Below are 21313 nucleotides of genomic sequence, written 5' to 3'. Positions count from 1 at the left end.
TATCCATGTGCCTCTGGAATGAGGAGGGCTGTGTCAGAAGCTGAGGGGCCTCACTTGATTGGCCTCTCATTTCTGTACTTATCTCCATAGAGATGCCAAAGACAAAACACCCTGTGACTGCGGTGAATACTGTGCTGCAATGAGGAGGGTCACATCTGTATTTCTCCTTTCCTTTCTTTTCATTTGCCATGCAGAATAGGAAAGGGAAAAGGTAGGAAAATGTATCAGATCTCCAGCTCAAGCAGCTTTTTTTTCTTTTGTGCACATATATGTGTATGCAGATTGTGGGAATCCTCAAACCTTAAGCATTTGCAAGCACACACACCTGGCTGAAGTATGTTGAAGGCATCACCCAAGTATGAAACGCTGCATGTCTAGCAGGAGGCAAGAAACACGTCACTCCTTGGTTGGTGAGTCAGCCACACGCTGTCCAGACACGCATAGAACTCTGGGGAAACAAACTCATCTTGACCAGAAGGGTTCTCCATTTCACGGACTCTGTGATCCATGACTTAGCTGGGGCTAAGGTGCATCTGCTGGGTGCCCATTTTCCACAGCCTCTCGAAGGGCGAGCTCTGTATCAACTACTGGTTTTTGTCTGAAACATGGATACCTTACTGATGACAGAAGAGCCATCGCCCTTTGCTAGCCCTTTCCTAGAGGTGACAGACAGGAAAGGCTCCTGCAGCCTCATAACTTATGGGGTTAAATGAGCGGAAGGCTTCCCACGTGAAGCTGCTGAGAGGGAACCTGTCTGGCACTGTGGCCAAATGGAGAGCTGAAGAGAGCACGATGCCCCCCAGTGCCGTGTCCTGGCTCTGGACAGGGTTGGTGACAGCAAACACACCTTCTCAGGGCAAGAAGAGAAGGTGGGGTCCAGTCAGAGCCTCCCAGACTACACACGCTAAGGATGCAGGCATTAAAGCCCAGCCCACCCTCTACGGAGAGAAATCAGGTTCTGGTCAATACAAATGGTGGCTTTAAAGAGAGGATAAACAGACAGCATGGTAAAAGACTGCTTGAAGAAAATGATCTGAACCATGAAAACGAAGCCAGGCAGTTGGGAAACAGCAGGAAAAAGATGCCTCATCAGGAAGTTCAAAAGAACTGAAGGAGCAGCCAGCATGCTCTACCCTATGCATTCATTCACTAAGCACGCAAACGGTATTGTGAGTGGATCCTGAAGAAATACCTGATTTTTTTTCGCAGTTGCAGAACAAACCACAGGGGATGACAGCATATCCACAGCATGAAACCACAAGCAGACTACTGCTTGCACGTAGAGACTCCTCTTTGTTTCTGCACTGACAAAATGGCATCACACCATTTATTTCACATTGCAGCTCGCCCTCATGTACGTTACTACAATGGAAAGCACACTCCTGGCAGCTGCAGTTCTCTGCAACTCTTCCCAATGCTCAATTCCACCCTCCTGACCAACAAACACCTGCAAACTGCATTGCACTGACCTGCACACTGTGCTGCTAAAGGGAACGGGATCTTTTCTGCCTTCTGATTCAGTGACATGCCCAACCTTTTTCTTCCCCCACATTATTTCCAAAGGCTGTCTCTGCGGTCAGCTTCACGTTCATATAATTTCAGCTTCCTTTGACATTGCCAGACCACTCTTCACCGCCTTCCTGGGCCAGCTCATCCCTCAGTTGTTAAGAGGGCTCTTCACAATTCACATTTTGTGATCAACCACGCCTGCCACAGTGATGTGCATTTCAGCCTGTTCCACACAGAATTGCTTTCTTGCAAAGGAAGCAATACAAAAGTGCTACAGATCAGTAAACGAGTCTCATGGAATTACCCTCCAGTCTTCCGTTCCTTTTTATGTAGTTTTCAGTAGCTGCTCAAAAACTGGTATTCAATAACACAAACAACTGATAATATTTAGCTCCTTGAGACATGGATATTTTACTTGCTGAAAAAGTGCCACTGTATGTCTGAATTACTCTGTGAAAACAATCACCAGTCTGCAGCACTTTCAGGAAAAGACATATAATGCCTTCAGCAGTCTCTCCTCCCATTATGCAATTGTTTCTCCTTCTCAGTCACACAGATGGTAGGAAAGTTTTGCTCTTGAAATTCATAATTGTCTTCCCCGTGGACATGTGACGATGTGCTTATTGCATTATCTCTCCTGTCTCCGAATACTTTAAAAAAGTTGGCTTACTTATTAACTCTTGGGAAAGGTGAGAGCAGGAACTGGTTATTTCCACTTTTGCTTCCGGTTACGTGCCCTGGAAGTGAAGGAATGTGTTTGAAACACAGATGTTAACATGGTCACTGTATAAATACATTTGTCCAAGCATAAAGATATGTCCCAGTACAAATATGTTTGTTCCGTGCATCCAGAATTGCTGTACTGTGGCTATCGTAAGCATTGCCTGGAAAAGAAACAGGTACATATTGTTAGAGAAAGGGATTCCTGACAACTTAAGGTGGCACTTAAGAGGCAAATTATCAGCTCTGTCTGGATTGAAACGAAGCACTAAATTACCTTGTGGTTTTAAGTGTTTTATTTGCTAAAGTATTTTATTTTAAATAATACAGGGTCATACATTTTTCTTTATAGACAAATAGGCTCTAATTTTTCAAGAGAGAGAAAATAGCCCAACTATTGCATTGAAATCAGCTACAATTCTTGTTCTGGGAAGGAGATAACCTGAACCCTCAGTCTAGGAAGCTGTTTCTGTGGGGTTCTGTATGAGCACATTTGTGGGTAAATAGCAGCAAGCCGGCCCGGGTAGCACAGGGTTTGTATCCCAGAAAACCGACAGCCGCCAGGGATAAGGGTGGCTATGAAAAGACCTTGCAGTAACGGCCTAAAGCCCATCTTGGCAGCATTAACGACGGGAGATGTGCCAAGAGCCCCTTTGCCAAAATAACCTCTATATTCTGACGCTGGAGAGGGAGGAAGGAGCTCCATGAGCTCAGGCACATTCTATTCTTTTCAGTCCAATAATTTGCTCCATCCCAGATGAGGCATCTGTTTCTCCCCTCTTGTGTGTGGAAAGAGAAACAAATGGCCCAAAACGCAAGTGCCTTTTCATCAGCTTTTCCTTCAAGTTATTCCAGTCCCACACAGGCAGAAGAATTGTTGGGGCTGCCTCCCTGCGACTCGCTGCTGACATGCAGGCACCTCTTGCGCATGAAGCTGTGCCAGCAGTTTGCAGGCACCTTATTGGGGTCATGAGATACTCCAACAGTCCAGAAATTTGAACGCTGCGGTAGCAGGAGAAAACCAGAAGAGTAGAAACAAAGTTTGTTCCACCTTTAGGTATAAAATATACATGCAAATGATTTTGAAAATTTACAAATCGCTATAGCAGAGGAGTTCGCAAATAATCATCAAGAAATTTTTTAAAAACTGCTGAAATGCTTTGAAAATTCAGTGCTGTAAACACCTAAGATGCATGCAGTCCTGCTTAGGATACTCAGTACGTGTCTCAGCAGGATAGAAAATGTTATTTCTTGTCATTGCTCTTCAAGTTTTCAAGAACAACAGAAGAATCTCAAACTACAGACGTTGTAGGGGTCGGTTTTAAAGTTTTGTTCTTAATTACAGCAAAGGCAATTTTGGAGCCTGTTATAAGGGCTAAGGCAGACGCAGAGATATGGGGTGACCAGAAGGATGGAAAAGAATCATAGAATCATAGAAAGGTTTGGGTCAGAAAGGACCATAAAGCCCAAACAGTTCCCCCCCTGCCATGGGCAGGGACACCCCCACTGGATCAGGGGCTCCAAGCCCCATCCAGCCTGGCCTTGAACCCCTCCAGGGATGGGGCAGCCACCACTGCTCTGGGCAACCTGGGCCAGGGCCTCCCCACCCTCACAGCAAAACATTTCATCCTAAGATCTCATCTCAATCTTCCCTCTTTCAGCTTCAAACCACTCTCCCTAATCCCATCCCTGCACTCCCTGATCAAGAGCTCCCCCCGCAACTTTCCTGTACTTATGTACCGAATATATAGGATGAATCATTAAATAAAAACCATTCTTCTCTGTTGCTGGAGATGAATATAAAGGAATATTAGCCAGTAAAATGAAAATAATAGTCAAGAACATATGGTGAGCTTATGGAGGAGGAAAATGCTCATGGGGGTTGTACACCACGGCATAGGGAAGTGCTGCCAAGATCATGCATTCATAGAATTATAGAATCACAGAATCACTAGGTTGAAAAAGACCTCTTAGTTCATCAAGTCCAACCATTTCTATCTGCCACTAAACTGTGTCCCTGAGCACCTCGTCTACCCATCTTTTAAACCCTTCCAGGGATGGTGACTCGACCACCTCCCTGGGCAGCCTCTGTCAGGGCCTGATGACCCTTTCCGTGAAATTTTTTTTCCTGATATCCAGTCTGATCCTCCCCCTGCACAGCTCTCCTGCTCCTGGCATGACCCCCAGCTCAGCTGCACCCAGTGCTCGGGCCCCTCGCAAGGGAGAGAGACCAGGGCTGGTAGAGCTTCAGGAGATGATATGCCCACCCAAGAACTGTGCTGCACAAACTCCAGCCAGCGGGATCCCATGTGATGAAACTCCACGCCTGGAAGTCGGATTGTTCCCTCATAAAAAAACCCCGTAACGGGAATGATTAAAATAATGAATTTCCATCCTCTTAACCCAGAATACTGACATAATCCTTGCGTTTCCCATTTCCTTAGACAAGAAAATGAAGCCAATTTCTTTACTGAACACTTGTTAATGTATTATTTTGTGGCAGAAATGAGAAGCTGTAGAGAGAAGGCGTTTTTCACTACGCGTGCATAACATTTCATTTGCATCGGAATGAGCTTTCCCTATTCATCTTATTAAAGGCAGATTATTTTTTCTTTTCTCATTACATATACCTGTTTAAATCACTATGTCTGAATATGAAGAAATAAATGAAAGCTTAAGTTGTGTTTGTCATTTTACAATGGAGCTGATAAATCCTATGCTTGTGAGATTTGTTTGAGCTGGCTGTGTCTCGTGAACCATGATGCTAATTTCACATCTCAGTTACTGCAAAAATGCCTAATGAAGGGGATTTTTTTTCACAACATTTTATCCCTAAAAATATGCATTTATGCATATGTTAAAAGTAATAAATCTATCTGGTTGAAAAAAGTGATGGTTTCAAGTCAGCATCACCCCCACAGCTTTCATTTAAGCCCTATTTAGCTTAGGAGGTACTTCGAGCAGTGATCTTAATTTAAGCAGTTCCTAACATTCATGATGAGCCTCATCCTGCAGTTGATTTAGTTTCGCCAAGTAATAAAGGATATGGCTTTAATTCTTGAAATAATATGAAACAACAACAACAAAGTCTACAGAAAAATACATCTAAATGAAGCATTTTCCCATCATTTGTGTATTTCTATCAAGTTAGCTGTGCTATGTTCTCCTCTAGGAATTTTATGTCAACAAAATACAGTAGCAAAATCACTAAGAGGCAAGCAAGCAGGCTGAAAATCCAGAATGCTGCCTTTTGAAAAAGCTGCACGTAATGCAGTTATACTGCCAGTAAAGGTTTATTATGACACGTAGCACATTGTTCATCTCAGGCAAACACATCTGTCAGGATATACACATGCTGAAATGTGATTTATCACACACTGCTAACAGCACCGTAATTCTGATACCTTGTGAGAGTTGTTTGAATGGCTGCAGGTAAGCCTCTAGAAGCTGGCTTCATGTTCCAACTTCCATCTCAAAAGCTGAGGGATAAGCAACAGCGTATGGGAGGAATCCTGAATTCTGCCTGACCAGGGCCTGTGATGCTGTACCACAAAGTTAACAATAACCAGGGCTCCCACACCTCAGCTGAGCACAACCTGTAGCTGACAAAAGCAACATCACCCAGCCATTAGGCCACTCCAAATAAATACATGGTAAAACGCTACTAGTCTGAGTTTATCAAACTCCTGAATGGAAAACAACCATTAAGGCCAACTGGAAAGAGAATGTCACATAGATTCTATGATTCTATGATCCTCAATGTAAGAAGGAGACGGAGCTGTTGGAGCGGGTCCAGAGGATGCTGCAAGGATGATCAGAGGGCTGGAGCACCTCCCATCTGCGGACAGGTTGAGAGAGTTGGGCTTGTTCAGCCTGGAGAAGGCACTGAGGACACCTTCTAGTGACCTTCCAATACCTGAAGGGGCTACAAGAAAGCTGGGGAGGGACTGTTTACAAAGGCTTGGAGTGATAGGACAAGAGGCAATGGATATAAACTGGAGAGGGCCAGATTTAGAATAGACATAAGGAGGAATTTCTTCATGATGAGAGTGGCTGCCCCGCCCCTGGAGGTGTTCAAGGCCAGGCTGGATGGGCCTTGGGCAGCCTGATCCAGGGGGAGGTGTCCCTGCCCATGGCAGGGGGGTGGGACTGGATGATCATAGAATCATAGAATAGCTTGGGTTGGAAGGGACCTTAAAGATCATCTAGTTCCAACCCTGATCTTTAAAGTCCCTTCCAACGTAAACTGCTCTACGATTTTACGATTCTATGATTAATGAGATTGTTACGTCAACAAAACCTGAGGAGTGCTACACATAAAACATATTTCAGGAGGGAAGCACATGAGGTTCTTTAGTTTGTTTTCCTCTCAATATTGCATGTCTTCATTTCAACCAAATCAATATAGGAAAGACTTGGAAAGCACCCACCTCTTATAACGATGCTTCTAGAACAGCTTGAAATAACCAGTTACTGCATGGCAGTTCATTCAGGCTTTGTGCACTGACACCTGCACACAAACACCTAAACCTCACAAATATAGGACAGAGTCTGGGAAAATTTTTCCTGCATTAGACTTTTGGCTTGCAAAAGAGGTGATTTTCAGCTACAGTTCATGATAGAAAACCTCAAACTTTTCCTTAATGTTAGGGTCACATTGCCTGTCTGCAGGAAGGAGGCAATGCAACTTCTAAACAAAGGCATTTTCCACTGGAACAAGCTTTATCAGACATGAGGAATGCAACTCCACTGAGTTGCATCTCAAATAAATAAAGATATTTACATTTTAAGAAGACACATCATGCAGTGTGAGCCATTAGACTGTCACGTGCTTAACCTACACAGAATTTCTTAAATTACATTACTTGGCATTGCTGCAACCAGTGCAAATCTACCACACAAGCCATGACTGCTGCTGAGGTTCCTTTGGGTATTTCTTTTTCTTCTGTAGTGCTGGATCATAAATGTTTTTAACGTAGTCCCAGTTTAGGTAGGAAGCAGCAGCAATTCAACATGTTATTTAGGTCTGACTTTTAAAATGGATCAGGAAAAAAACCCCCAGATTGACAACATGTTCAGGCTCTTAACGTTAAATGAAAGACTGACTCTGTCTTCTCAAAATGTAGATGTACCAAAACTCTTAAAATCATAGCTTCTAAAACAGGAATGGAAGTACCAGTAAAGAAGATCACTGCAAATCCTTCTGTGGCCACTAACGGACCATTTCTATGGGGCATCAGTTACCTTCTAATGGGTCACACAGCTCAGAGGGATGGCACACGGGAAGCATCTACTGATGAACAGGTACTTGCCTGTAGCAAATCACGGATCCAGTTGTCCATCCTGCAGTTACAGCCATTCAGAAACAGGCCGCAGTTGACTATTCCAACAAAATAATTCAAGAGTTTCCTAGAATTCATAGAAAAAACAAGCAAACATAGTATTTAGTTTAAACTGAAACATAATCATTAGTTTGAACAGGCTTTACAGACACTACAATCCTGCTGAAATCCAGGCACAGCTCAAAAATAGGAACACGGGTTGTTATCTGAAGCAATTGCAGGAGTTTAATCATCAAACATTGGGAGGGCCACTTGTGGCAAATATGCTTAAGTGGTATAAATTGAGACACAACAAAGAACTGAGATACAAGTGATAACGGGATATTACTGATTCGGTGCCATCGCTTACCAGAGTGTGACGATGGATCCCTGCCAGCAGGCACCCAGAAGCAACGCATGCCCGCAAAGCTCGATCCAAAGAGCACCGGTAACGCCTGGGACATGAAGGCTGGCACCCCTGTCAAGGACAAACTCAGAACATTCAAGTCAAGGGCAGACAGTCATCGGAATGCGAGCTCCCACAGCAATGTGACAGCCCAAAGACGAATGGGATCAGGTGAACGTGCTGACAGCTCACGGTTAAGGAGATTCACAATCTGGCAGAATGTTTTGGTCAACTGTACGCCAAAAAGCCTCATCAGTGTTGCCTCTCCTTGTTTGCAGATCTAGGGGTTGCGTTTATTGCTCTTTATCACACTTTGGAACTATAAACCTAATCACAGCACCACCAAACAAACCAAAACCCATTGGGAAGGGAGCACGGCTGCCACGGTACTGACCACCATCTCCACCAACTTCTCTGTCATTTGAGTTGCAGACTGAAACCTTGGCCCCCTTGATGTGAGCAGCAGAAAACCCATTGCCTCAGCAGGGCCAGGCTACCCTTGGAAGGAATTCCCTTCAGTTCTGAAGAGCTGAAGTTCTTGGATTACACAAAATAGGAAACAAAGAGTTTTAAATGATTTATTTTGATTTCTCCACATGATCACAGTTATAGTTTTACATCAATAGGGTCTGTTACTACTTACAAACAGAATGCATATTAAAATGAAAGCACTCCTTTCTCCCCCATGGTTACAAAAGAGGTCTCAAGCCTCCCCAGAACAGAAGCTTCTTGTAAGCATAATGGTTTTTGAAGTCTTTACCAGTCTGCATTCAAGACCTAATTCTAACAGTTTAATACAACTCAAAGCTGATTTAAGTTCCTAGCAGGAGATAGGCAACCTCAAAGTGACTGCAGACTTATAGCAATACTAATTTACACACTATGTACAATTTAGAGAATTATCTATTCCCCCCACTGGTCCCATTTTCACCACCCCCTTTCCTCTTTTCCAAATTTAATCTTGTTATTGGTTCCACTTTTCTTTTAAATATATACACAATAATCCATTTTGCAGGCAAGAAGTGCAATGGTATTTTACAATGGAACAGCAAAATGCATGCTTAACTGCAGAAAACACACAGCTTCATATGGAACAGCAAGTCAACATCTAGAGATTCATTGTTTAAATATCTGCTGACTGTCTTTCAGCTCATTTTATCAAGAAACAAGAGGCTTCTGCTGCATGCAGTACATGATGGGAAAATCATTCTACACCGTATGTTGGACTTGGCTTTATGTTAGCAATACAAGACGCACATTATATTAGGATGAAATTCTGTTTTTTGTTTTTACATTGTTTTACATTTCATTCTTAACTTAAAAAAATAAAACCCCCAAATATATATTTGATTGTTGTCCCAGAAAAGATTTCGGTTGCCACACCTTCATTCTTTACGTTTCCCTTTCAGTTGTTCAAATCAGCATCACTACTTTGCCACATCGGTTATGGGAAAAGAGAAACACGGTCGCTCTGTGCAGTTCTGTACCAGTTTCGAATTGGTAATGGCATTTGAGAAAAAACCCTCTTGAAAAAAACTCCTGCCTGCAGGCTGAAGAAATTAATTTTCCTAACCCCATGCAGTGTTGAAGTATGACCACTTCCCTCTTCTAGGCACGATCCACACTGCGTTAAGCACTTGTTAATCAAGGACAGAGTCAGAGAGGTTATACTACAGCCCTAAACGAGCAGCAGAGTTCTTAACACTTCTGCTGAACCGAGACACGTTTGTTTGCTTAAAAGTACATACAAACTCACGGTCTAAGAAAAAAAAACCAACTGAAAATCAAGTCAGTTTCTCCTCATTGAGATAATGAGAAATTACAAATACTGTGCTTTTGTATGCCCTCTTTTGCTTTTAAACTGGCCTCAAAATTCCCTGTGATTTTACACACACACCTTAATGCACCAGAGGGGAGGCACCGACTCTTTCCCCAAGTGCATGTGAAATCACAGGTAAATGAGTTTTTGCACGCACGTCACGTCTGTGACTCTCCTGAACCGGCTGCACATGGAAGATCAGTGACCCAGCATCGCAATGTGGCCTGCGGTGGAAGTTCAGCCTGTTGGCCTGTAATTCGAATTTAAATGAATGAAAGGGGTTTTTAAACATAAAGCAAATGCAGATCTGGGAGATCTAACACCTTCCTTCTTAATTAACACAGCCAGAGTCAGGTTTTCCTCTCCACTGCTACCACATATGCTGCATTTACTTCAATACACAGACAACGTTACTTACAGTACAAGCACAGACCCTGTCACTCAGTGAAGAGGAGCATTCTTACCTCGGTTTTAATTAAAAAGATGCGGTTTCTGAAAGATGTTTGTACCTGAATGATTCTTTATCTTTTCTGGAACAACCTATAGATTACAGTTAGACTCTACTATTGGTACAGATGTATGAAGAAAAGTCTACATATTGAAATATGTTATCACTTTACTTCAACTAATATCAACGGTAACACTGATATAATTTTGCAAATATACAATATGTAGAGTGTAGCCTCACACTAAGAACATCAGATGACATGCAGACAGTTCTACTTTCCCTTCTAAGAACAGCATATATTTTTTAAACTGCAAGGAACAGAGCCTCAGGGCATCCGTCTGAGCCCTCTTAAGGTGAGCCGAGAATTCAGAATAGTATGAGTGATATTAAAAATAATAATGTAATTACTCGATTTCCTTTCTTTTCGTGAAGATAATTTAGAGGAGAAGGAGCAGAAGGGGAAAACGTATTGCACATGTGCGAAACAAACGTGGACAGCTTTAAAGAAAAGGCTAAGCTCTAGATTGCTGTATTTGCTCTCTGTGGGGGTTAACAAAGTGCTCAGTTTGCAGTTCTGCTGGTATCGTGATATCAATGGTATGAAAGGGAAAAAAATTACTCAACCTCTCCCCCGCCCCAATATCAGAGGTGCCATGAGCAAGCTAATAGGAAAAGCCACTCTCTGGTTCTCATGTCCCCATTATTTCTAACAATTTTATTACTGTTAAATACAAAACCGACTGGTGGTTGTTATTAATACTGTTACCCATTGCAGACTGGAGCTTTTTGCTCATCCTCTTCAAGGTTTGCTTTTAGGCTGGTACAGTGTTGCAGTTGTGATTCCTTTGTCTCTACTGTTTAGGTGCAAAGTCCTTGCAGTGGCTCAAAATGCTGAAACTACAAAGTAGGCGCCAGGTATAACTTTGTATAGGATTTCAGGAGAAAAACTGTATATAAATTTGCAAATGGTTCGATTACAACACATAAGCAACAGCAGCACAGCCTGTTTTTATGTGACGTCTTGCCACTAACTGGACTATGGAAGTGAGGGTTTGAGCATAAACTCAGCCTGCTGAGTGCTGGGGACTTCCAAACTAACAAATGTGATGAGGAAAAATGGTGAAGCCACTTTGTTGCTAGCACATGGCTACATGGAATTACATTTTTATATATATATATATATTTATAAAACCCCTATACTAAATTCTAAAACAATCCTTCAAGTTTTCTGAGCACTTCCACCTGGAAACGCTCTGACTGGAATTCAGCTTCACTGGGGGTAAAAATGAGAAATCATGGTGAACAGGAAACGAAGTGGCTGAGAACGATGGAATTTGCCGTTTTTATGTCTGAGATGAATGTTTTTGCAGTGTATACATGCACCTGTCCTAACTTTTCATGTGTGTTCGTTGGATCATATGCATCCAAAAGAAATGTGGATCATGGAAGTTCACAGTTATCACAGCCTTTAAAGTGTCTAAGGATTGGTGTGACCAATGCTCGACGACGACCACCAGTACGTGGCCACCCTACATTGCTACGGAATAATTACTGCATCTTAACGAGTTCAATTACCTGAAATAGCAGAGCAGTTATAATACTGATTACGTATGATATTATCGTGTTAATAAAATAAGGATTTATACAAAGCAGTATTTGACTACAACGTTTAAATGCTATGTTACTTGGCACGTTTAGTAGTGATTGCTTAGAAATCTTAGTGAGTCCAGAGGACTTTTAATGAAAATACTGATGTGTCTGAAATTTGTTTCTAAGGTTTTATGTTTTTGGTCTACTCTTTCGTATGCTATTCATCTATTATACTGTCCTATCAAGTAAGTGGAATTCCTTGTAAAGTCTATATTGCTAGTTTTGTGGACTGAAAAAATCTCTTTCCAAGCACAAATGTTAACTATACAGTATATATATATATTTTTATATGTATATATTTATATTATATAAAGTTTACTTACGTACTTTCATCAACCATATCAGGTCTACTTATTTTTTTTGCCCATTGACAATAAAAGAGCAAGAATGCAACACTTGGTTCTGTATCACTTTTTGCCTTTTTTTTCAGAGCCTAAGGTTTTTGTTACACGTGTAAAATTGTCAAGGGATTTGGTGTAAAGGGTAGCTTTACTCCTAGGCAGCAAGCAGCAAGTTTTCAAGGCAGTTTGGAAGTAAGAACTAACCAGACGGTGAACATCTATTGAGTAGATCAGTAAAACCAGTATCGGTTGCGCTAACTTGAATTATTTTATTTAGTAACAGCAAGCCTTTAAGCTCACACAACTCAATTAACGGTAAAAACTGACGATATTATCTGTCGCTCCTGTTAAGTGCCTGCGTAACGCTGTTTAGAACTCGGGTTACAAGGAGGGCCACTAGGTCCTAGACTATGGTGCTGATGCCGCTGTGTTTGGGCTTGGTGCTGGCTGCGGTGGAGGGCGGCTGCGGGCCGTGGTGATGCTGCGCGTGCTGGGGGTGGGAGGCGTGCGGCGGCGGGTGAGGAGCGTGCGGGTGCTGCCCGTGGGTGTGCGGCACGTAGGGAGCGTGCTGGGAGTGGGGCAGGTGTGGGTGGTACTGGTGCGAGTGCTGGAGGTGCTGGGGAGGGTGGTAGTGGTGGTGGTGGTGGTAAGGGGGCGGATTCTGCTGCATGTGGCAGTACTGGGAGTGGTGTGCGTGCGCCTGCCCCTCGGCCGGCCCCGCGTGGTGCATGCCGGGGGGGTGCTGGGGGTGCTGCTGGTGGGGGATTACGGGAGGGTGCGGAGGCTGCTGGGATGAGCCGGATGGTGGATGGCCTTGGGAAGGTGGCTTTCCCCTTTTACTACCAAATAAGGACCCTAGGAGTGAGGAGGAGTTAGGCATAGTCTGGTGAGGGCGAGATGGACACTCTCGGGTTGATGTAGCTCTTCGGCGCATGTGAGGACTGCTAATGATGGACCCCTAAAAAGAAATTAATAGAAATAAAAATTAAAAAAACCTTAAAATGTTTAAAAGAAAAAGTTCACACTGACCCACAAACTCCTCCTTCAGTGCTCACATGGGTGGACTATTAACTAGGAGTTCTAGAAAAAATCGTATCTCCACCTTCCCTAAGTTGCCAATAAGGCACTCGTGCCCTTCTTGGGGAATCTGATGCATTAAATGTCTTTTTCCTCAGTATTTTTATATCGAAAGCTATGACTTTAACTAAGAAAAATGTCACAGAAGAATAACATGACGTAAGACCTAGGAGCGTGTTTTTAAAGGAAAAATACATTTTAAAATACTGTAAAAAAATACCATACTTGCATTTTTTTACAACAAAAAAAAAGAACTACATTAAATTCAACCTGAATAGTTAAACACACAGCAGCAAATATTACAATTACAGTTCAGATTTCAAAACATCTTATTTTAAACTTCTGTATTTAATAGTAGTTTTCCACTACTATCAGCCACAGTGCTGCTTCTCAAGCCTACCTCTGAATTAGGTGTTAAATGGAACCAAACCATTTTTGCCACTAAGATTCCTATGGGATTGTGTTCTTCTGACCTGTGGTCCAACATTCTCTATTATTTAGCCTGGAATGGTGCCTTTAGTTTCTGGAAGTCTGTGGTTTGTATTTTTTAAAGAGAGCTATGGGACACAACAGTACTTCGGCAAAGAGTGCTAGATTTAACTGCGATCTACCTAGCGCAAACACAAACCAAACCAAAAGAGGAAAACAAAAGAAAAAAATCTGCAAGCTGAATTCAGAGACATGAACAGTAAATATAAATGGTTTGAAGATGAATGAAATCTCATGAAATCCACATTGAATTCACCTGTCTTAATCGTTTTTTCCTCCCATGCCCTATCTGTGCAATTCCATGGTGTCATGACTGCATACATTTAGCAATTGAACTCGAAAAGAAGCAATGGGAATGGTTGAGCATGAAAGTCAATAGTTGTAGCTAAATATCAAACAGCGAGAACAGTGTACTAGGTAACAAAGAGCAAGTGGGCTTTTAAGCTGGGACCAGACTGAAATGGTGGCAAAAGGACACATCATATTCATTTCACCATGCTTACAGGAACAAAGGGAACAAGGTTAGCTCAAACCAAAAATGGCATCGGTCTAAAACAAGCTGTCAGTGCTTTATAAGCCGGAAGAATACGGAGTGAGTAGCCTAGGCATGCATTTTATTTGAGGCAGGCAGGTTATATGTTAGAAGAAAAAAGAGCAAAAAAATATGTATATAAAAGAAAGGTTTGAAATGCACATCATCACATCCAGCTAGACGTCAGGAACTTCCTACTTACTTCCATATTGCTGTCTAGCGATCCTGCACTGCTGCGTCGCCCACGCTTGCCTGCCCAGGACATGCAACACCATAGATTAGAGACTGAGACAAGACCCGGGTGAAAAACAGCGGCGCTCCCTGACTCACTAGGGGAGCCTCTAAATGCAACTAGAGGGGCTGCGGGGGAACATCGCACTGGGCTGCTACAGCAGCTACAAAGGCAGAAACTTTGACTTTTAAGGCCGTTAGTTATATTATGTTTCTGTACACGACTAATTGTTACGAGGGATTGTTGTTGTGAATCAACTACCATTAGCGGGGTGTGATTTTTTTTTTTTGATTTGTGTAACTCTTCAAATAGATGTATTTTATCTCCTGTATTCAGTAACACGGTTATGATGTTGACCAGCAACAATTTTAAATTGCTTAGTTTCCTGGAATCTCATTGTCTATGAAGTCTCTTTCTTTAACAACTAGTAGCACGGATGGATATTTGTGGGGTGGTGTTAAGTTAAATACAAAATTTAACACTGGCGTATTCTGAACCTCGGCATGGGGACTGGTGAGGGACATCGGTTTCATCATAGAATCATTGCATCTTCAGTTTTGAACCTCAGTGGATTTCATATACTCTTCTTTGATGAGGTTTTAAAAAAACTAAACTTAATTTTTTATCGATAACTCTGGAATCTGTCTTGACATTATGGCTAGGTTTTGTTTGTTGAGCTGTGCAGTGCTTTAAGTACGATGGATTTGTTCTCCAACATTCTCAAACTGCCAAAGACGTTTTGCCTGACACCACACACCAAACAGCAGGTGGTTTGCCCAAGAGCTGGAATGCTGCAGGGCCTATATATAGGACCTCAGACACCAGATTTTCTCTCTCACCTCGCAGGACACAGAATAGCTGATGGCTGCGGTGGAAACAGCCATTTGTGAAAAGAGAGCTTGTCGAGCATTGCTTTGCAACGTTTCCAAACACTTCCCTGGCAGACTGTAGCAACAAAGCCAACCTTTGCAGAGCAGTCAGGTTCTCAAAGCTTCTCTGCATGCTTATAGAATCCTACATTTTCTCAGAGACTCCTCATTGCTCTCCTGCAAGTCCAAGTATCAGAGACAATCTCCACCTTGCACCGGCACCGCGCTGCCTGCTGAATCTGCTACTCATACAGGTGGCTTTGGAGAGGAATGTGAAGATTTGAGCCACACGCGCTTCACCTTTAGAAGCCCAAAAGGCACATGGTATCTGAGCTAAAGAGAACTTTGGGAGCAGTTTATGACTGGGACACAGCAGTGGTTCCTGGGAGGTTCACCCTTACTCCTTGATACACCGTCTCACAGACTAATTCAGATAACCCGCAAGTCTTTTAAGATCAGTGTGACCTACGCTTAGCACCTGTGGGATCCATAGTGTAACCGTGACCTCTTGCTGCAGTTTTAGCCTCACCAAAACCACAACTGCGCTAACTTATGAGCCCTCAAAGAAAAACTGAGTTTGATAATCCCTTATTTTCACCTCTAGTCAGGCTTTGGTATTTTTCTGCTCTACTAACGGGATTAGCAGTGATGAACACCCAATCCCTCCTGCCTGCTGATACCCGGAGGAGCACAGCCATCTCTGAACTTAGTACTCAACTGCTAATAAGACTGGCAGCTGCCACGAGTCACTGAGTGTGGCCAAAAAAAAGGAACACGGGAACATCCAATGCCTTCTGCATCTTTCAAAGTCTCTAATGAATCACAGAATCACAGAATCACAGAATAACCAGGTTGGAAGAGACCCACCGGATCACCGAGTCCAACCGTTCCTAGCAAACACTAAACCATATCCCTCAGCACCTCGTCCACCCGTGCCTTAAACACCTCCAGGGAAGGTGACTCAACCACCTCCCTGGGCAGCCTGTTCCAGTGCCCAATGACCCTTTCTGTAAAGAATTTTTTCCTAACGTCTAGCCTAAACCTCCCCTGGCGGAGCTTGAAGCCATTCCCTCTTGTCCTGTCCCCTGTCACTTGGGAGAAGAGGCCAGCACCCTCCTCTCTACAACGTCCTTTCAAGTAGTTGTAGAGAGCAATGAGGTCACCCCTCAGCCTCCTCTTCTCCAGGCTAAACAACCCCAGCTCTCTCAGCCGCTCCTCATAAGGCCTGTTCTCCAGCCCTCTCACCAGCTTTGTTGCTCTTCTCTGGACTCTCTCCAGAGCCTCAACATCCTTCTTGTGGTGAGGGGCCCAGAACTGAACACAGTATTCGAGGAGCGGTCTCACCAGTGCCGAGTACAGAGGGAGGATAACCTCCCTGGACCTGCTGGTCACGCCGTTTCTGATACAAGCCAAGATGCCATTGGCCTTCTTGGCCACCTGGGCACACTGCTGGCTCATATTCAGTCGGCTGTCAACCAACACACCCAGGTCCCTCTCCTCCAGGCAGCTTTCTAGACAGACTTCTCCCAGTCTGTAGCACTGCATAGGGTTGTTGTGCCCCAAGTGCAGGACCCGGCATTTGGCCTTGTTAAACCTCATGCCGTTGGACTCTGCCCAGCGGTCCAGCCTGTTCAGATCCCTTTGCAGAGCCTCCCGACCCTCCAGCAGATCGACACTTCCACCCAGCTTAGTGTCGTCCGCAAACTTGCTCAGGGTGCACTCGATGCCTTCATCCAGATCATTGATGAAGACATTGAACAGGGCTGGACCCAGCACTGAGCCCTGGGGAACCCCACTTGTCACTGGCCTCCAGCTGGATTTCACACCATTTACCACCACTCTCTGGGCCCGGCCATCCAACCAGTTTTCCACCCAGGAGAGTGTGTGCCTGTCCAGCCCAGAGGCTGACAGTTTCTCAAGCAGAACGCTGTGAGAAACTGTGTCAAAGGCTTTGCTGAAGTCCAGGAAGACCACATCCACAGCCTTTCCCTCATCCAGTAGCCGGGTCACTTTGTCATAGAAGGCGATCAGGTTAGTCTGGCAAGACCTGCCTTTTGTGAATCCATGTTGACTGGGCCTGATCACCCGGTTCTCTTGCATGTGCTTCATGATAGCACTCAAGATCACCTGTTCCATAATGGAACAGCCCTGAGCACGGACACACACAGTATAAACGGACAGAAAGAGAGACATGGGTTTTTGCTTAGAGCAACTTCAGGGCAAAGCAGTACTAGCAAAGCCAGGAGCAAACAGAAAACGCTACCTGAAATGCCTGTGACTCCCCTCAGACAGGTACCACCGCAACAGAGTGCTTTATGTTCTTAAACCCAAACTGAACCCGGTTCTGTACTGCCCTGCAGCGTGACAGAAAGCTGCTCGGTAAATCCTCTGGAGCGCTCCCCCAACACCCTGCGTGCACAGGCTGTTCTCTGCTCTTGAAGATGAATCCTATCTCAAACCGTTCCCTGGAGCTGCAGTGCTCAAATCCATTGCAAGGAAACAGTGACTCGTGACTAGACTTGTACATACGCCTAACTCCGTGCTCGCACGATTAACAGCCGTGATACACAGCAAGGTGGTGTTTAGCAAATCAGTTTGCTTGATACATTCTGACCTACTTGAAATTTTTAAGGATGTTACTTAGAGTGGTTTTACTTTTATAACATTTAATTTAATTTCATTTAATATTTTCTGATTCATGCTAACGATGCCTCGATGTTAGATGAGAGCATCCCCTGTAAGAAATATCTTTATGTTGCAGAAGTACAGCACGTCCCACGTATGTACAGGCATTATATGGGACTAAGAGTAATTCAAATTTATAGTGAAAATATTAAGTGATCAAAACATTTTTACAAACTTTAACATTCCAAAAGAAAATAGAGTTTCATTAATGAAAATCTATTCTAGACTCCAAAAGTTGATCTCTCAGATTGGAAGGGGGACAGTTTAGATCAGATATTAGGAAGAAATTCTTGATGATGATGGTGGGAAGGCACTGGTCCAGGTTGCCCAGGGAATTCATGGATGTCCCATCCCTGGAGGTGTTCAAGGCCAGGTTGGATGGGGCTTGGAGCCCCTGATCCAGTGGGAGGTGTCCCTGCCCATGGCAGGGGGTGGAACTGGCTAGGCTTTGAGGTCCCTTCCAACTCAAACCATTCTATGATCACACGTGCAGAGCATTACAGTAAATGTAAATATTTCTCACCTCTACCCTGTATTTCTTGAAACTGTGCTCTCTGCCAGTGAGATGCACTGATATCTAAAGAATGTATAACAATCTGGCTCTGTCTGTCTTGGGAAGAAGCTCTAAATTAAGGTTTTGATAAAGCAAACTACTGTAGCAGCTTTTATAACGGTACCAGCCTTCAAAGGCTGTGAAAATGATACTCCCAGCAGCAGCAGAACCTGCAGCCATCGGGGTACCATATAACCCAAGTATAACCCAACCCAACTTGCTCAAAATGATCTAAACACTATGCTCAAGCCCTTCATTTAGAGAGACCACGGTCCAGGGTGCAGAGACTCAGTGGAACCTTCAGACAGTCACCTTGTTTTCTGGGTGAAACAGGTTTAGTCTCTCCCTGCTTGGAAAGCTCTTCTGATAAGGGGGAAAAAGACTGCAAATTTCTGCTGTGCTACACAGTGCAGCAAATCCCACGGGAGAGGAGGGAGGAAATACCCCAGTAGCCCTGCCGGCATCTGCTGTGGGAAGAGCTGAAGAACACGCCATCCAGCACCAACGGAGTGGGCAGAGGAAGGGATTCTGCAACTGCAGGAACCCCGAGCCTGCTCGAGGGGATTACAATGCCAAGAAGCCCCATAATCTTTCCTGTTACAGTTTGGGATATAGGAATTTTTTAAATATATGATTTGAGTTGTTAAAATAAAGAGAACTATTTAAAAAGTCAAAGGCTGTCGACTTAGAGTCTATGTGATATACAAACAGAATTATTTTAATTCTGGAACTTCTTTATGTTTTTTTTTGTAGGTTGGTTTGTTTTGGTAGGCTTTAAGTTGTCTCAGCGGCTCTGTGATTGGTTTGAGAGAGTTGAGGAGACTGTGAGACAAGCACAACTTACATGAGTAATAAACCTCATCCCATCCTGCGCTTTCGTGCAGGTTCCAATATCACATGAGAATGCCTGTTCCGTATGACCAAGGCAAACCATAACATTATCATTTTTAAACCAGTGCAGTGTGTAAATATCATTCCCTCCTTACAGGCAAGGGATGGGGAGAATAAAGCTTGACTTCCACAGGTGCTGCCCACTGTAAACTTGATCTAAAAGCAACGGGGCCTCCAGCAACACCAGGTCACTGGAATTCAGACTGACTGGCCTAAAATCTGTGAGTAAACCTGAGGGGGAGAGAGAATTGGAAATGCAACAGGCTAATCCTCCATGCCACAGACCAAGATGGGAATTCCCACCTTCCCCATCTTTCTGTAAACCTACTTATCATCTAGTTGTATACAGAATAGGTGGTGAAACGTCCAAAATTCTATCAGAACCCGTAAAACTCAGCTTTAACTGCATTAAAATTTTTCTGTCTTCTAATATTTTAATGTAAATTAAGAATTTCAAAGTCTGAGACAAATAAATTCAGTTCTTCCTTGACTATCACTTCAGAACATGTAATAAAGATGGTATTTTTCTTTTAAGAAAAATAAAGTGCTAAATACTTTTGACATATTCGCATCTTGGAACAGTTGGTTGCTACATTCTGCTTTTTATTCCATAGCAAAAACTGTCGATCCAAATGGATAGTGCTGTCTTTAAAACCAAGAGACCCTCACTCACAGCCCTTTTGCAATATGATTTAAGCCATCACGGTGAATGCACAGAAGAACAATCATCAGGAAAGGATTCCTGACAAAGAAATCTTCCTTTTCCTCATGGTTTACAGCTTAGGAGTCAGAATCCTTCAGGGTCTCAACATCCGTTAGATCTAAGCAGCTTATGAATCATCCCTCTTTCCCCACAGAGAGATCTGAAATCCCTTTCGCAGCCACCACTGGCCGCTGCGATAGCTGCTGGAGAGGAATGAACTGCCTTCTGCCATGGTTTTGTCAATGACCAGTGTGACCAAAGCGCTGTTTGATCTGATTTTCCTTTCACTGAACAAAGATTTTCAACTTTTCCATTTGTTTTTGCAATGCTGGTTGGACAAGTTCCTGCCTTACTACATAACTCTGCTATTTCCTCATGTTTATTACATTTTTTTCTGTTTAAGTGTAGGAAGGATCTCTGTAAAAATCCACTTTCACCACCTTTTCCTACAGACAGACACACATTCATGCACTGTCCCACTGATTTTGCTCCTTCCTTTTTGACCCTGTGTTACATCCACACAAAGAAGCAGTGAGGCACCCTAGCTCAGTACTCTTTTAAAGAAGCAATTTACTACAGTATCATCACTGGGACTCAGCATCTTCCTAACTGTAAGAGATTTCTTTAGGCTTTTATGGATCGTCTGTCCCACACAAAAACAAAAGCAGCCTCACATGCAAGCTATTCATCGAGCAAAGCCAGAAAACACATATATAATCTCATTAAAATGGCACCAAATAACAAAGCAAGGAACAGGTAACGTCATTTCTCAAGTCAGTTGCACTGCACAAGACCAAACAGAAACTCTCCATAATTCTCAACTCATTAAGGTTAAAATTAAGTTTAGTTGGGTTTAACAAACTCATTGATAAACCCCGCAGTCTGCGAGTGATTTCTACTTTTTATTATGCAAACAAGTTCTTTTCGGTAATAAGCATGCCAGCTATAGGCATGCCCTGTTGGAACGTGAAATGTTTTCATGAATTCAAATACTTGTTTATTGCATAAAACCCATAGCAGGAATTTAAATACATGGCAATGAAAGACAGGGATGAAAATTTCCTCCAG

General features: G+C 43.3%; 1 protein-coding gene across 6 annotated transcripts in view; it reads right to left on the bottom strand.

Moving 5' to 3' along the window:
• Window positions 1-8520: 8520 nt before the first annotated feature.
• The window catches only part of IQSEC1 (IQ motif and Sec7 domain ArfGEF 1), a 160071-nt gene continuing 147278 nt past the window's right edge, over window positions 8521-21313 (bottom strand). For all 6 annotated transcript variants that reach the window (XM_069865646.1, XM_069865647.1, XM_069865648.1 and 3 more), the window contains exons 13-14: window positions 14515-14564; window positions 8521-13172 (exon numbers count right to left, since the gene is read on the bottom strand). In XM_069865646.1, the coding sequence (XP_069721747.1) occupies window positions 12618-13172; window positions 14515-14564 (605 nt within the window). In that variant the 3' untranslated portion in view covers window positions 8521-12617. The remainder of the gene's footprint in view (window positions 13173-14514; window positions 14565-21313) is intronic.

This window comes from Phaenicophaeus curvirostris, chromosome 11, assembly GCF_032191515.1.
Source record: "Phaenicophaeus curvirostris isolate KB17595 chromosome 11, BPBGC_Pcur_1.0, whole genome shotgun sequence".
Lineage (NCBI taxonomy): Eukaryota > Metazoa > Chordata > Aves > Cuculiformes > Cuculidae > Phaenicophaeus > Phaenicophaeus curvirostris.
This window is presented reverse-complemented; position numbering and strand designations above follow the sequence as displayed.